This window comes from Nansenia antarctica (assembly GCF_963989245.1).
Source record: "Nansenia antarctica genome assembly, chromosome: 3".
NCBI classification, from domain to species: domain Eukaryota; kingdom Metazoa; phylum Chordata; class Actinopteri; order Argentiniformes; family Microstomatidae; genus Nansenia; species Nansenia antarctica.
Window position 1 is genome coordinate 43,111,877 of NC_137688.1, and position 14,164 is coordinate 43,126,040.

The 14,164-nt window shown below is 41.8% G+C and overlaps 2 protein-coding genes across 2 annotated transcripts in view; one reads left to right on the forward strand and one right to left on the reverse strand.

The window, feature by feature from the left end:
* igfbp2a (insulin-like growth factor binding protein 2a) overlaps window positions 1-4,375 on the forward strand; it is a 30,092-nt gene extending 25,717 nt beyond the window's left edge. Inside the window, exons 3-4 of the mRNA XM_080525310.1 lie at window positions 2,149-2,289; window positions 2,542-4,375. Coding sequence (XP_080381436.1) covers window positions 2,149-2,289; window positions 2,542-2,703 — 303 coding nt within the window. The 3' untranslated portion in view covers window positions 2,704-4,375. The remainder of the gene's footprint in view (window positions 1-2,148; window positions 2,290-2,541) is intronic.
* Window positions 4,376-5,660: 1,285 nt separating this feature from the next.
* On the reverse strand, window positions 5,661-13,108 carry igfbp5a (insulin-like growth factor binding protein 5a; the record flags this gene model as incomplete). Its single annotated transcript, XM_080525314.1, has 4 exons — window positions 5,661-5,838; window positions 5,990-6,109; window positions 6,287-6,501; window positions 12,775-13,108. 4 exons carry the CDS (start codon window positions 13,106-13,108, stop codon window positions 5,701-5,703), a joined length of 807 nt encoding a protein of 268 aa, XP_080381440.1. The 3' UTR covers window positions 5,661-5,700.
* Between the last annotated feature and the right edge of the window lie 1,056 nt (window positions 13,109-14,164).

Consider the following 14,164-nt stretch of genomic DNA (forward strand, 5'->3'; position numbering starts at 1 on the left):
TATTTAGTTTCAACACAACATGCAATTCTGGAAATGTGCTTTTCAATGCTTTTCATGGTCTTTTCATGGTCAAATATATTTATTACATTTCAATTTTTTCAATTGTGTTACAAAAAAGTGCAACCGCCGCATTTTGTAATAACCTGCACAATATGTAATACATTTATTACATAATGAGGCTAAGGTTATTACATTTTGCGTTCAGGCGATTTATTACATAATGTGCAGGTTATTACATAATGCGGTGTTATTACATATTAAAAGTGACTTTTTATCAAGAAATAACACATTTTGGGATTTTATTACATAATGTGCAGTTATTACATAATGAGGCTTAACAGGGCTTCTTAATCATCTTAATCATCTTAAAAAAGAACAAAATTGTCTACCACAACTATGTGGCTGACACTCAAATCTACATAGCCCTCTCGCCTTGCAACGACTATACAGTAGTCCCATCGACAAACTCAATAATAATTGTATTTGGTGCACCTGGCAAAAGATCAAAAGTGCAAAACATGATTCTCTCTCTCTTCAAACTAATTATTATTAATAATAATAATAATATTAGCTAAATCACCGCTTTTCATATACTGTATAAAGAATGCTCAGTGGATCTATTCCTCCGTGTCCAGTCTGTGTGGAGAAGCAAAGGGGAGTGTGTGTGTGTGTGTGTGTGTGTGTGTGTGTGTGTGTGTGTGTGTGTGTGTGTGTGTGTGTGTGTGTGTGTGTGAGTGAAAGATAGAGAGAATGATGAAAACAAAACTATGTCATTATAGTCCAGGCAGAGTTATCTTTTTGATAAGATCAGAGAATTCTGTTCTGATGAGGCACGAAACATCACATGCCCTCCACCAAAGTCCCATTAGATGCATTATGGACTATAATGATAAATGCATAGACACGGACACAGCATTATTATTTTTTACTATTCTATTATTGTATTGCTCAATTGTATCTTTCCTTATTGTTTCCTTTTATAAATATTGCCATTTTGTTTTCTCTTCTTTTCTCTCTTTCTCTGGGGGAGTGCTTGGGGGTGAAGTTAACCAGCTATTGTACCCATTACCTGCCTGTGGAAAGTGTGAAACTTTTGAAGCATTTTCTCTCTTAGTTGATTTGACTTGTACCAACATTCAAATACGCATAACTTCTTCAACTTGTTTTCTGATTTCAATGTATGACACATCATTTGAAAGCTTATAGTCTGCCCTTTCATAATCTGTGATAAATGCCTTTTTCACCAGACCCTGTCACATATAGACAAGATTAGTTAAAATTGATAGTCTGAAAGATAAAAGCCCCAAATATAAATCCATGTCGGGCACCCTGGCCAAGGATAACCTTGCAGCTATGCGTTGTTGGCAGAATTGTACATTCATTAATTTAACCGTTAATTAAAGGCTGTTAACGCTTTTCCACATGAGTTACCGCTGGGACCATACTGAAAAATGTATGCACTCATGCTTTGGATAAAAGTGTCAGCTATATTGCATATTTAAGAGTGTCTTGGATGTTAAGCTTTATAGCGTTAAACCATTTGAATTATAAATCTATCTATCTTTTTCTATGCAGATTCCCAGATGGACAAATCTTCTTTCATTATTCAGAGTTTAATGCTCTACTTCTATTCATTTCGGGAGTGATTACTTCCTAGCCTTGAGGGTAACAATCAGGATTTTACCTTCAATATGTTGTCCTGTGTGAATGTACAGTACAGTAGCATGCACAGATCAATATATCTGTGTAATTATGCCTATGTAAAATGTGTTGATGGTCAAATCAAACAACAACAAAAGAAATAGGCTAGAAATGTAGGTGAGTAATTGGCTTTTCATTCTTTGTCATATGGGGTTTCAAATGGGTTGAAAACTGCTCTGATGACCCTGCACTGCACTCAGTGGTTTCTAAAAAAGGTGTGCACTTGAATAGGTGAAACGCTCAAATAGGCTTGCGCGGTAGTGACCTGGTGGATAGATACAGTACAAAGGTTTTACCTTTTTGCTGCATGATTTGCTTGCAAGAACATGTTTGTTGACTTTGGGTCAAATACAAAATAAATGCTAACGTGAAACCTCAGCTCTAAAAGCATCTGAACACAAGTCCTGGTAACACTGTTGTCCTGGTAACACTGTTGTGTCTGTGCAGAGTCAGTGTCAGCAGGAGCTGGACCAGGTGCTGGAGCGGATATCCAAGATGCCCTTCAGAGACAACCGAGGCCCACTGGAGGATCTGTACGCCTTGCACATCCCCAACTGTGACAAGAGGGGGCAGTATAACCTCAAACAGGTCAGAGCTCTAAGTGACATTGCGTTGCATTGAATCGCATTTTAAATTCAGTGGTGCAGTAATTGCATGTGTAATATTGATGTAGTTACTGGTGTACTGTTATATGATCATTGTAATTATATTTTTTAACAAACACATTTAGTCACGCACGCACACACACACACACACACACACACACACACACACACACACACACACACACACACACACACACACACACACACACTAACAAACAGATGTTCTTTCATTCAGTGTAAGATGTCTCTGCACGGTCAGAGGGGTGAGTGCTGGTGTGTCAACCCCTACACTGGTCGTCTTATTCCATCAGCCCCCACCGTAAGGGGTGACCCCAACTGCAGCCAGTACCCTTCTGGAGGACCAGAAATGGAACCCCCTGCCTCACCCCAAATATAGTACGGCCCTGATTCACCCTCAATCGGCCCAAGTCTTTAAAGAGCCAGAGGAAACAGTATTCTAAACACTTAAGTAAGCTACTTCTGTATGTGCGTGTGTTTGTGTGTGTGTATAGTTTTATTTGGTGTTAAGACTGCCCATTCTCAGCAGTATCATAAGGTTTAAACACCACTTTGTGTTGGCTTGAAAGCCAAACCAACAGGATTAAACAGACAATAAACCTCAACAGATAGTTTTTGTTAGGGTTTGTTAGTTTTTTTTTTTATAGGTTTACTTCTGTGTTCAAACCAAAAATCTGATTTTACAAGTATGAAAGGAGATTATGTTGAGCAAAAAACAAAACAAAAAGGCAGAGTGCCATGCTTTCACTGTCTTACTTTTTAGGGAAGTAAATACATTGCGATGTTTGATGGTGTACTTTACCTATCCTACTGTTTTTATAACCATGTCATGCTGTATGCTTTCAGATGGTACTGTACTACATAGCCTTTGGAATACCCGTATGTCTTAAGTTCACTGTAGGATAAGCAGTTATAGATCATTTATTCTGGTTAGAAACACAAATAAACATTTAAGTTCATTGTTATTAAGAACAAGAATATGAGTTTAGAATGTATTTTGAGAAAAGGTAAACATTGTTATAAGATGCAGTACATAATTAAATGGATGATTTCTTCATCTTAAGTTGCTTGTGTGTTCATTTGTGCATGCTTTCTTATTTGATTGATTGAAAGGTGCAGTCTGCCGTAAATGTCTACTATGGTATTTGTTAGAAAAAAGATTTGGGAAATCCCTTGTGCATTTTGATCCTGTATGTCCTGGTTCTCTATGCTTCTTACATCAACTCCAAAAGCAACAACATGTAAAACAGATTGTATATTGTATGTTTGCATATGATTTAAGGTTGGTTGAGGGTTGGTGGCCGGACATTGCTTTGTATGTAAGGAAATGATTTCTCATTTGTTTAAGTGGATGCATATGGCAATGGGCACATTGTCGGCCAGCAGGTGTATAGAGTATGGATGAGGTATGGATGAGTAGAGTATGTATTATAGCATACCATAGAACTGATGAAACGCATAACATATTTTTACATAATTGAATACATAACTTTATTTAAATAAATGCTTTGTCATTACATAAAAAAAACATTGTTACAGAGTACATAAATTACACACTGAATAAATATTACACTGATATTCACATAGATTATTTCCTATGCTTTTCATTTGAACAAGAGTTTGGACAGTTTTTCCTAATTCTTTTGACTTTCATAAAAGCAGGTTGAGAAACCTTTCAAATGATACTATATGTAGTAGGCAGAGGCATAGGCTTCACAGCCCCTGTCAATATTGTCCTTACATAGCGAAAACAAGTGTCTAAATTAATGGAGCTCAATGGGACAGACAATGTTGTGAGTTTCACTGAAATCGTTATACAGCTGCATCATACTCACACAATGGGCCATGAACAAAAGCATTGAGCTAGAAGTTTTATCACAATCTCAGAGGTACAGTATGGTCAGTTCAACAATAGGCAACTTCCAATTTAGTTCCAATTCACCTTGTGCAATGACTGAATTGACATTCAGACTCCAACACTGCGCAATGTTATACCAGAGATCAGTTTTTTTCTCACACTCAGAAGGTCTTGGTCTAGCATCCAAATCCACACCTGCTAAAACGGCGTTGAACGACAAGGTGGGATTCTGTATGTAAATCAGAATTCAAAATCGAGTGAGAGAAGGCACAGAGATTTACATAGGAACTCAAAGACCTGTCCTAATCCCTTTCCAGGGAGTGAAGCTGAGAGATCAGTGAGCGGCAGGGGAGGAGTCGCGTGTTATGGTCTGGTCACCTAGGAGAACCTCAGTTTACGAGAAGCACAAGAAAAGCAACGCTCGTCATTTGCATACAATTTGAGTCTGAACTATGAAGGAAAAGATTCAAAGCACCAGAACTTTCTTGGCTGGAGTTTAAAATAAAAATATGGATGGCAATCATTCTTCTGTTTTTGAGGCAATGCACCTATGCTTCTGTTTTTCTCTGAGGAGCCCGTATAGACACAACAGGATGGTTTGGACTTCACTGAAGGATAGGCGCACTGTATGAGAAACCACAAAGAATATCAAAGGAGAAAGCTCAGCAGAAACACATACTTGTATGCCCAAACACATGCGCGCACGCACACACGCGCGCACACACACACACACACACACACACACACACACACACACACACACACAGATTCAGTCCCCTTTGTGAAACTACAGACTCAAGCACATGTCTGAAGGATCAGTTAGTTGGCATATCAGAGTAGCTACTGTAGCTATTTCTATGTTGCTGCCCTACAAAAAACAACAGGGGGAGATAGGGCAGACTTTGTACAACCCTGAACACTCGGTGGGACAATGTGGCAGTATGGCAGGATAGAAGAATTGCACTCAAAAAGACATATAAGGACAACGCCCAACATCATACAGTACATAGCTTTAAGTCACTGAAGTTCTCTTGTGGCTAAGTGCTCTGAAGGGACTAACATTTGGACAAAGAGAACTGAGTCACACTTAAATAATCATTTTGCCCACCTCCTCCCCAACTCCTTATCAAGAGTTCCTATCAACATCACAATAATAAGATAATTGAAAAGAAGAGCATCGAACTGATTTTAAGCCACATGCCTCCTTATAACTCAGTTCAACGAATATAGCTTGAAGCCTGGACTCCAGATATAGAATGTGTCATCAATATATCGTCACACACCCACATTTCTTAATCAGATGACATTGTCATAGGAATTAAACAGAAGGGACAGGTCAACTCAATATATGTGGTTACATTGTCAGAAACCCGTGCAGTACACAACACCATACGCATCTGTACCCTATATTCTTGATTTGATAGGCTTTTGCAAATTTGTGAGCTTGAATGGCAGCATGAGGTGCAAATGGGGTGGAGCCTGGCTCAGGTCAGGTGAAATGACTGTATTGGCCCTCTCTCATTCGTTGTTGTTGCTATTGCTCTCCAGGTCTTTGCACTGGATGTCACCCCCACTGTAGTCGGTGCCAGGGAGCTGCACGCCAAAGCGGTCCACACACCAACAGATACCCCGCTTCCGGCCACGCGATGGCTTACACTGGGGGCAATACAATGGAATCAAATGAAATGATGGTGTTGATTTAAATGGAACAGATTCAACGTGTGTGTGTGTGTGTGTGTGTGTGTGTGCGTGTGTGTGTGTGTGTGTGTGTGTGGGGGGTTGGGAGTGTGTGTGAGCTTATGTGTACCTGCTTGCGCTTGAAGAAGCCTTTCTTGTCACAGTTGGGGAGGTAGAGAGAGAGGGCCATGACCCGAGAGGTGTCCTTCATCCTCTGGATGATCCCGTCCAACTTTCTCCTACAGGGTCCCTGCACACATGCATGCACACACACGCCCACACACACACGCACACACACGCCCGCCCACACACACACACACACACACACACACACACACACACACACAAAGTTATTTATCAAGGATACTGTCATCAACAAATTTCTGGGATCCATGACAATATAACATGAACAGTGTGTATGACTCACAAACTCTGGCTGCAGTTTGTCCAGGGTGAGGGGTGAGTAGTCCAGGCCGCTGACTGAGCGGAGCTTGGCCTGCTGTCTCTTGCGGTCTTTAGCCTGTCTCATGGCCTGGGCCTTGCGGCTGCTGATATGGTCTCTCCCGTAGAGGGGCACCTTGGTCTGGGGAAGCAGAGACTCTGGAAGCTCTGCTAGCAGGGCCTCCTCAGGGGATTCACTGTCTGAGACAGACAAAGAGAGAGAGAGAGATGATGAGGATATTGACAAAGTTTGTGATGATGATGATGATGATGGCGTATGGTCTCCTCATCTGACGGAGACAGAAATCATAATGCTCTCAAACAGAGCTAAAGATCGCACTGCAGATAAGATTTTTTATTTTATTTAGACAAGAATTAGATATAGGAATATAGGAATATAGAAGTAAGACAGGAAGTAGATATAGGCAAGAAACTCACAAGGGGTAGTTTCATTCCTCTGCCAATGGCAGACATGTGTGGACTCAAGTCTAACAGCCAAACCAGTCTTCTGCAGAGGAGTTTCACTCTGACTGAATATCTACCAGTCAGATGGAAGAGCCCAATGAGAGTCTGCCTCTAGGCTTGCAGTTTGTTGATGCCTACGAGGATAACTAGAGTTCAAATGTTCTTACGCAAAAAAATTAACCCAAAACTTGGGAGGCCAACATGAAGAGGCACATTGATTTTGTATGAATTCATGCTTAAAAATATGTGCTTATCTATCTCTTATTTTTCTCCCTGCCCTCTATCTCTCCAAATATCTATTTTCCACAAAAGGCGGAGGCCCACTTTCTCTTGATGCATAGTCTCTAGCTTGTAACAGAGTGTAATGACGACCAGAATGTAGACAGTCTTGGACATTCAAGTAAGCATAATATACACTACAATTTCGTGTTTTCCATGAAAACTCACACTTTTATTTATCAAATGAGTTGCAAAATGAATATAAAATATAGTCAAGACATTGACAAGGTTAGAAATAATGATTTTTATTTGAAATAATAATTTTGTCCTTCAAACTTTGCTTTCGTCAAAGAATGCTCCCTTTGCAGCAATTACAGCATTGCAGACCTTTGGCATTCTAGCTGTTAATTTGTTGAGGTAATCTGAAGAAATTTCACCCCACGCTTCCTGAAGCACCTCCCACAAGTTGGATTGGCTTGATGGGCACTTCTTGCGTACCATACGGTCAAGCTGCTCCCACAACAGCTCAATGGGGTTGAGATCTGGTGACTGCGCTGGCCACTCCATTTCAGACAGAATACCAGCTGCCTGCTTCTTCCCTAAACAGTTCTTGCATAATTTGGAGGTGTGCTTTGGGTCATTGTCCAGTTGTAGGAGGAAATTGGCTCCAATCAAGCGCTGTCCACAGGGTATGGCATGGCTTTGCAAAATTGAATGATAGCCTTCCTTATTCAAAATCCCTTTTACCGTGTACAAATCTCCCATGTTACCAGCACCAAAGCAGCCCCAGACTAGGGCTGTCCCAAACGACTATTTTTCTAACGATTAGTCTAACGATTATTTTTTTGACTGTTCGATTAATGTATCACTTAATTTTTCCCCAAATAATGGCTGTATTGTCTCTCTCTGTTTAACAGTGTCTTTATAAAGCACTCTGGGTAATAGCTGCTGCTCTTATAAAACAAAGCAGCGTGTGACATGCACATTACTCAGACGGCCGCCCCTTTAAATGACCAGCTGATGTATGGGAGCTGTCTGTGGGCCCGCAATTAAACACAGACACCTTTAATTCGGCGACCTCCTACTACTACTACTACTACTACTACTACTACTACTACTACTACTACTACTACTACTACTACTACTACTACTACTACTACTACTACTACTACTACTACTACTACTACTACTACTACTACTACTACTACTACTACTACTACTACTACTACTACTACTACTACTACTACTACTACTACTACTACTACTACTACTACTACTACTACTACTACTACTACTACTACTACTACTACTACTACTACTACTACTACTACTACTACTACTACTACTACTACTACTACTACTACTACTACTACTACTACTACTACTACTACTACTACTACTACTACTACTACTACTACTACTACTACTACTACTACTACTACTACTACTACTACTACTACTACTACTACTACTACTACTACTACTACTACTACTACTACTACTACTACTACTACTACTACTACTACTACTACTACTACTACTACTACTACTACTACTACTACTACTACTACTACTACTACTACTACTACTACTACTACTACTACTACTACTACTACTACTACTACTACTACTACTACTACTACTACTACTACTACTACTACTACTACTACTACTACTACTACTACTACTACTACTACTACTACTACTACTACTACTACTACTACTACTACTACTACTACTACTACTACTACTACTACTACTATACTACTACTACTACTACTACTACTACTACTACTACTACTACTACTACTACTACTGTAACTGCCTCTGTCAAACAGCCCCAGACACAGGGCAGACTCACTGCTATGTTTAGCCAACTTGAATGCCAACATGGCCATCAGGGTTTTTCCTGGCTCAAAATGAGGCGGAGGTGGTACCAGTGGTGTTTGACATCGTGGGGGACCCATGAAGCAGGGCTGTCTGGGGGTCCTTAAACATCAAACACTTAATTTCTTGCATTCTGGTGAATTGATATGCACCAATTTGTGCCCTTTCTGCATCAATTTATAGTGGAAATGTCATTATTTATGTAAAGGAAAACACAATATTCAGGCACCAGATGACCATTCAAAATATAATGTAATATAATGCAATATAAGGCTCTCAGGCATTCTGTACTTTCAAATATGTATTCTCCTTGAGCAGTCAACATACTATCAGCTATTTCACTAGCAAAAACGAAAGCTAACTTATTTGCGAAACAGCGCCCCCGCCACCACGTCGGCGCAGTGCCGCAATTGCAGCTAGATTTTTTATTTTATTTGTTGGGCGACACACCGACGCACATTACGCAAGTCGACGTATTGACGTAGTCGATTACGTCGACGCGTCGTCCCAGCCCTACCCCAGACCATCACATTACCTCCACCATGCTTGACAGATGGCGTCAGGCACTCTTCCAGCATCTTTTCACTTGTTCTGCATCTCACAAATGTTCTTCTGTGTGATCCAAACACCTCAAACTTCGATTTGTCTGTCCATAACACTTTTTTACAATCTTCCTCTGTCCAATGTCTGTGTTCTTTTGCCCATATTCATCTTTTCCTTTTATTGGATGAGCTTTTTCTTTGCCACTCTGCCTAGAAGGCCAGCATCCCAGAGTCGCCTCTTCACTGTAGACGTTGACACTGGCGTTTTGCGGGTACCATTTAATGAAGCTGCCAGCTCAGGACCTGTGAGGAGTCTATTTCTCAAACTAGAGACTCTAATGTACTTGTCTTCTTGCTCAGTTGTGCACCGGGGCCTCCCACTTCTCTTTCTACTCTGGTTAGAGCCTGTTTGTGCTGTTCTCTGAAGGGAGTAGTACACACCGTTGTAGGAAATGTTCAGTTTCTTGGCAATTTCTCACATGGAATAGCCTTCATTTCTACAAATGTGATGCTCCAGATACTCAACTAGCTCAAAGGAGGGCCATTTGTATAGCTTCTCTAACCAGCAAAACCGTTTTCAGCTGTGCTAACGTAATTGCACAAGGGTTTTCAAGGTTTTTCTAATCATCCATTAGCTTTCTAACGCGATTAGCAAACACTGCTACCATTAGAACACTGGAGTGACGGTTGCAGGAAATGGGCCTCTATACACCTATGTAGATATTCCATTAAAAACCAGATGTTTGCAGCTAGAATAGTCATTTTCCACATTAACAATGTATAGAGTGTATTATTATTATATGTGCAAGTGTGTCATTGATTTTCAACCGTTGAAATGTATTAAACATTTTCTGAATAAAAGTCTGAACATTTGCCGACTCGCTTTCACCAGATGCTGTCACATATGTTTGTATCACTAACACATCACTTCTATTTTTGCAATCTCTGCAATATTGTTGTTTTTTCTAGAGCCTCTTTAGACTCCTACTGAGTGGAATAAAAGTCTGAACGGTCCGTCGGTTGTCGACTTGTTCCTGGTTTCACCAGTTGCTGTCACATGTCACAAGTGTCACACATAGTAATCACAGGCCCCTCCCTAACTTCCTCCTGTTCCTTCTGAGCACGGATGACACACTCTCTAAGCAGCAGGCTGCTAAAGCAGGGTCACCAGGGATGAGCAAATCTCCCATGAGCCTCTCATGATGTCACCTCCACACGCGGACTGGGGCTAGTTCTCAGAAAAGAGAATTTCCCTTGTCTGGTTCACTGCTGCTGACACTGTTTTCTTCCCAAGGCACAGAGCATAGCCCAGCCTACCGCATACAACTCCAATCTGACTAATCCTACACTACCCTAATCTTGCCAGTGCTGACTGATCATCTCCCTCTCTCTCTCTCGCCAGCCTTTCTATTTTTTGAGGGATTTAGTGGGAGCGATGATGCACTTCCTGATCTGGAGGAATTTGATGCTCTCAAAATCCCACTTAGATTGAGTAACCAAAATACTCTTGATCCCCCCCCCCTGCCCCCCCTCTCTCTCTATCTTTTGTTATTCTGTCTATTACTTGTCTGTTGGGTTGGTGACAAAACTCATTCAAAATCACTTGTGTCACAGTTTGATGATGCTGCAGGGCATTCCGAACAAATACATATTTTTACTCATTGCACTACATAGGTTCCTTGGCAGATTTACCCTGTGCAGTGTGTAGGGAATCAGGATTATCCCTATGGATTGGAACACAGCATTAGACTCTCTCCTTCCTCCCACAACCTCATCCTTCTCACTCCACTCATGTTTTTATATTCTACCTCTGTCCTACTGTACACGCTAAGGGCAAGCTCTTTCTCTCCTTTTCTCCCCGACTTCTCTTTACGCACGCACGCACGCACGCACACACACACACACACACGACACGACACACACACACACACACACACACACACAAACACACACACACACACACACACACACACACACACAAACACACACACACACACACACACACACACACACACACAGCCCTGTCTTAGCTGCTATAGTTGAGTGTGAGTGTGAGCCCTGCAGGAAATGAGAAGAGCCGAAGTAAATCCACCAGCAGCCTGAGAGACAGACAAGGGATCAGTCGCACACAAACATTCTGCTGAATCACTGCACGGCTTAAACCAGCTCTACATGATGACGGAAGGAGGGAGTGAGGGAGGGAGGGAGGAAGGAAAGGACGGGCAGATGGGGAAGAAGAGTGGTGAGAGGGATGACTAAGGAGACAAAGAAGGGAGAGAAAGAGAGAGGAAGGGGGAGGATTTAGGGAACGAACAATGGAGGGAGAGAAAACTTAAGGGAGGGAGATGAGAAAGTGGGAGGAAGAGAGGTGGGGAGGGAAGGATTAGGGGAGAAGATGAGAGAGGGAGTGAGGACTAAGGAAAAGAAAAGAGGGAGAAGGAGGCAAGGAGAGAGGATGTATGAGAGTGAGAGAGGGAGGGCAATAGGGAGGACTTAGGAGAGGGAGGGAGGATGAGATGGAGGATTTAAGAGAGGCAATGAGGTAGGGAGTGACTCACTAGGAGGAAAAGGAGGAAGAGAGGACATACACAGAGAAGGATGGAGATAATTTAGGGGAAGCTTAGGGAGTGGGGGGGCGAGGAGATAGAGGGGAGGGTGGATTCGGGGGTATGAATCCCTCTATGTTGAACAACTTTCAGGAAACATAAAACACCTCACAGAATTTCCGAAAATGTTTTACCCGACAAAGGCCTGACAAAGTGGTCATGGCAGACAGGGTAACTGTCCCTGAAATGCCATTAAAAGTAGCTCAGGAGCCTCTTGAAACAATACCTGTAATCTTCTGGCCGTTTCAAGACTTGAGTTGCCCTGGAGCAATGGGTGCAATGCACTCACACAACAAATACCTTGAACACCCCTGATTTTCTCTTCTCTGCTGACAACAGCTTTCAAACAAAGATGACAGGTTGATCAGCACTCTACAGCATTGTTGACAGAGATCGCACATGAGTTGAACGTTCTGATTACAGGTGTCGAGTCGACTCGTCCTACAGTAGACACTTACTAAGACAGATATCTTCCTGGAAGTATGTGGCTCCATTAGTTAGGCCTACTGACTGTTGAGTATTGGCGACATACTGCTAGTATAAGGACATTCGAATAATGGTGCTGTAATGTTACTTAGTCCTATCTATCAAAAAAAAAAGTACTTCATTATATGGGTTGGATTTGGAAGTAGGCTAATCAATTTGATTCAACTGTGTAGTGGGAATAAGGATGCAGTTATGTCGCCCATTCACATATTTAAAAATCTGAAACAAATAAATACGTATCTCTAGTTCTGTTTTATGTAGCCATTTACCCCTTGCTGGATGCAGTGGTTTGTACATCTTCTCGTTCGTGCACACTCCTCTACCGTGAAGCAGCGCGTGCAGTGGTTTCTCCTCCCCGTTCCTAGGCAGGCACCGGAGCCCGTGCGTGCACGTCCCGGTATAGACACCACACGACTGGCCCTCAGTGAGCGCGCACGTCAGGCAGCATCCGCAGCCCGGTTCTTTCACCAGCTGACAGCCTACCGGCACCGGTGGACACATTGAAAGCGCCTTTTGGTCGCAGGGTTCGCACGGTACGAATGAACACCAACAACCAGAGTGACTTAGAAGAAATGTCGCCAGGAGTGAATAACTCAGCAACATGTTGTTTCTAATCAAAATTGAAAAAATTGAAAATTCGCACTATCATCAGCTGCTGCTTTGATTGAATTGATGATCAGGGTTTTGGAGAAAATGCAAAAAGTACTTGAAGAGTCTGCATCCACAGGTGCTTGGCTGCCCTCGAGTCTCTATATTCCTGCTCCAAATTGCTTAGTTCCCACTGGTCGACAGAGTCTTTGAGTTGCCTTTCTTGTACAAAGAGTTCAAGTAAATATGTTTTACAGAGACTCAATTAAAAAATACCCAGAAACTATTCCTGGTGGGTATTTCAGTGTCTTTTGCAAGCTATTCAATTGTGTCCAAATGTAGGAGAAACCAATCTGTGCGCTTCTCTCCTTGTGGAACTAATCTCGGTAGGCGACCCTCCCCGCGCGGATTCTCAACAGACTGTATAATCTGTGGCTTTGAGCTTGCCTTTTTAAAAACTGCCAGAGGCGAAGCCGGTAACGATGGGTATGTCAAACGACGTTTATGGGGGAGGCGCACTTGTCGACTCCGGTGCTGCTTATTCTACAGGGCGGGTCCTGGCACGTCCTCAGGATTCTGCTGGATACAAGGCGATGCTGAGGGCAAATAAATAAAAAAAGAACTCTGCGTTCGTGGGACCACAGTGTTTGAAAGACGTCCTAATTCACACGATAGAGTCTAAGCTACATTATTCGTGTTTATTACTGCTTGTTGGAACACGGCCCATTGCTCTAGTTATTTGTTAGTTGTACATTTCTTTTATTAGGATTAAAACCCCTTGAGATGAGCCATCTCGTTTTCGAGGGGGTCCTAAGTTACAACACATAATGCATAGCCTAATACATCATAAAAATAAAAAAAATACAATACAATACAAATATAATAATACATATTGCATAATACATAAACATTACATATTACATAAGAACAGGATAAACAATAAAAGACACACATGACAAAACACAGACAAACAGGAGACAAACAACAACACACATTGCCAGTTGAAAACATTGAGAACATCACAACCATAACACGACCAAAATGGATAACAGAACAAGGGAAGGCTATCTA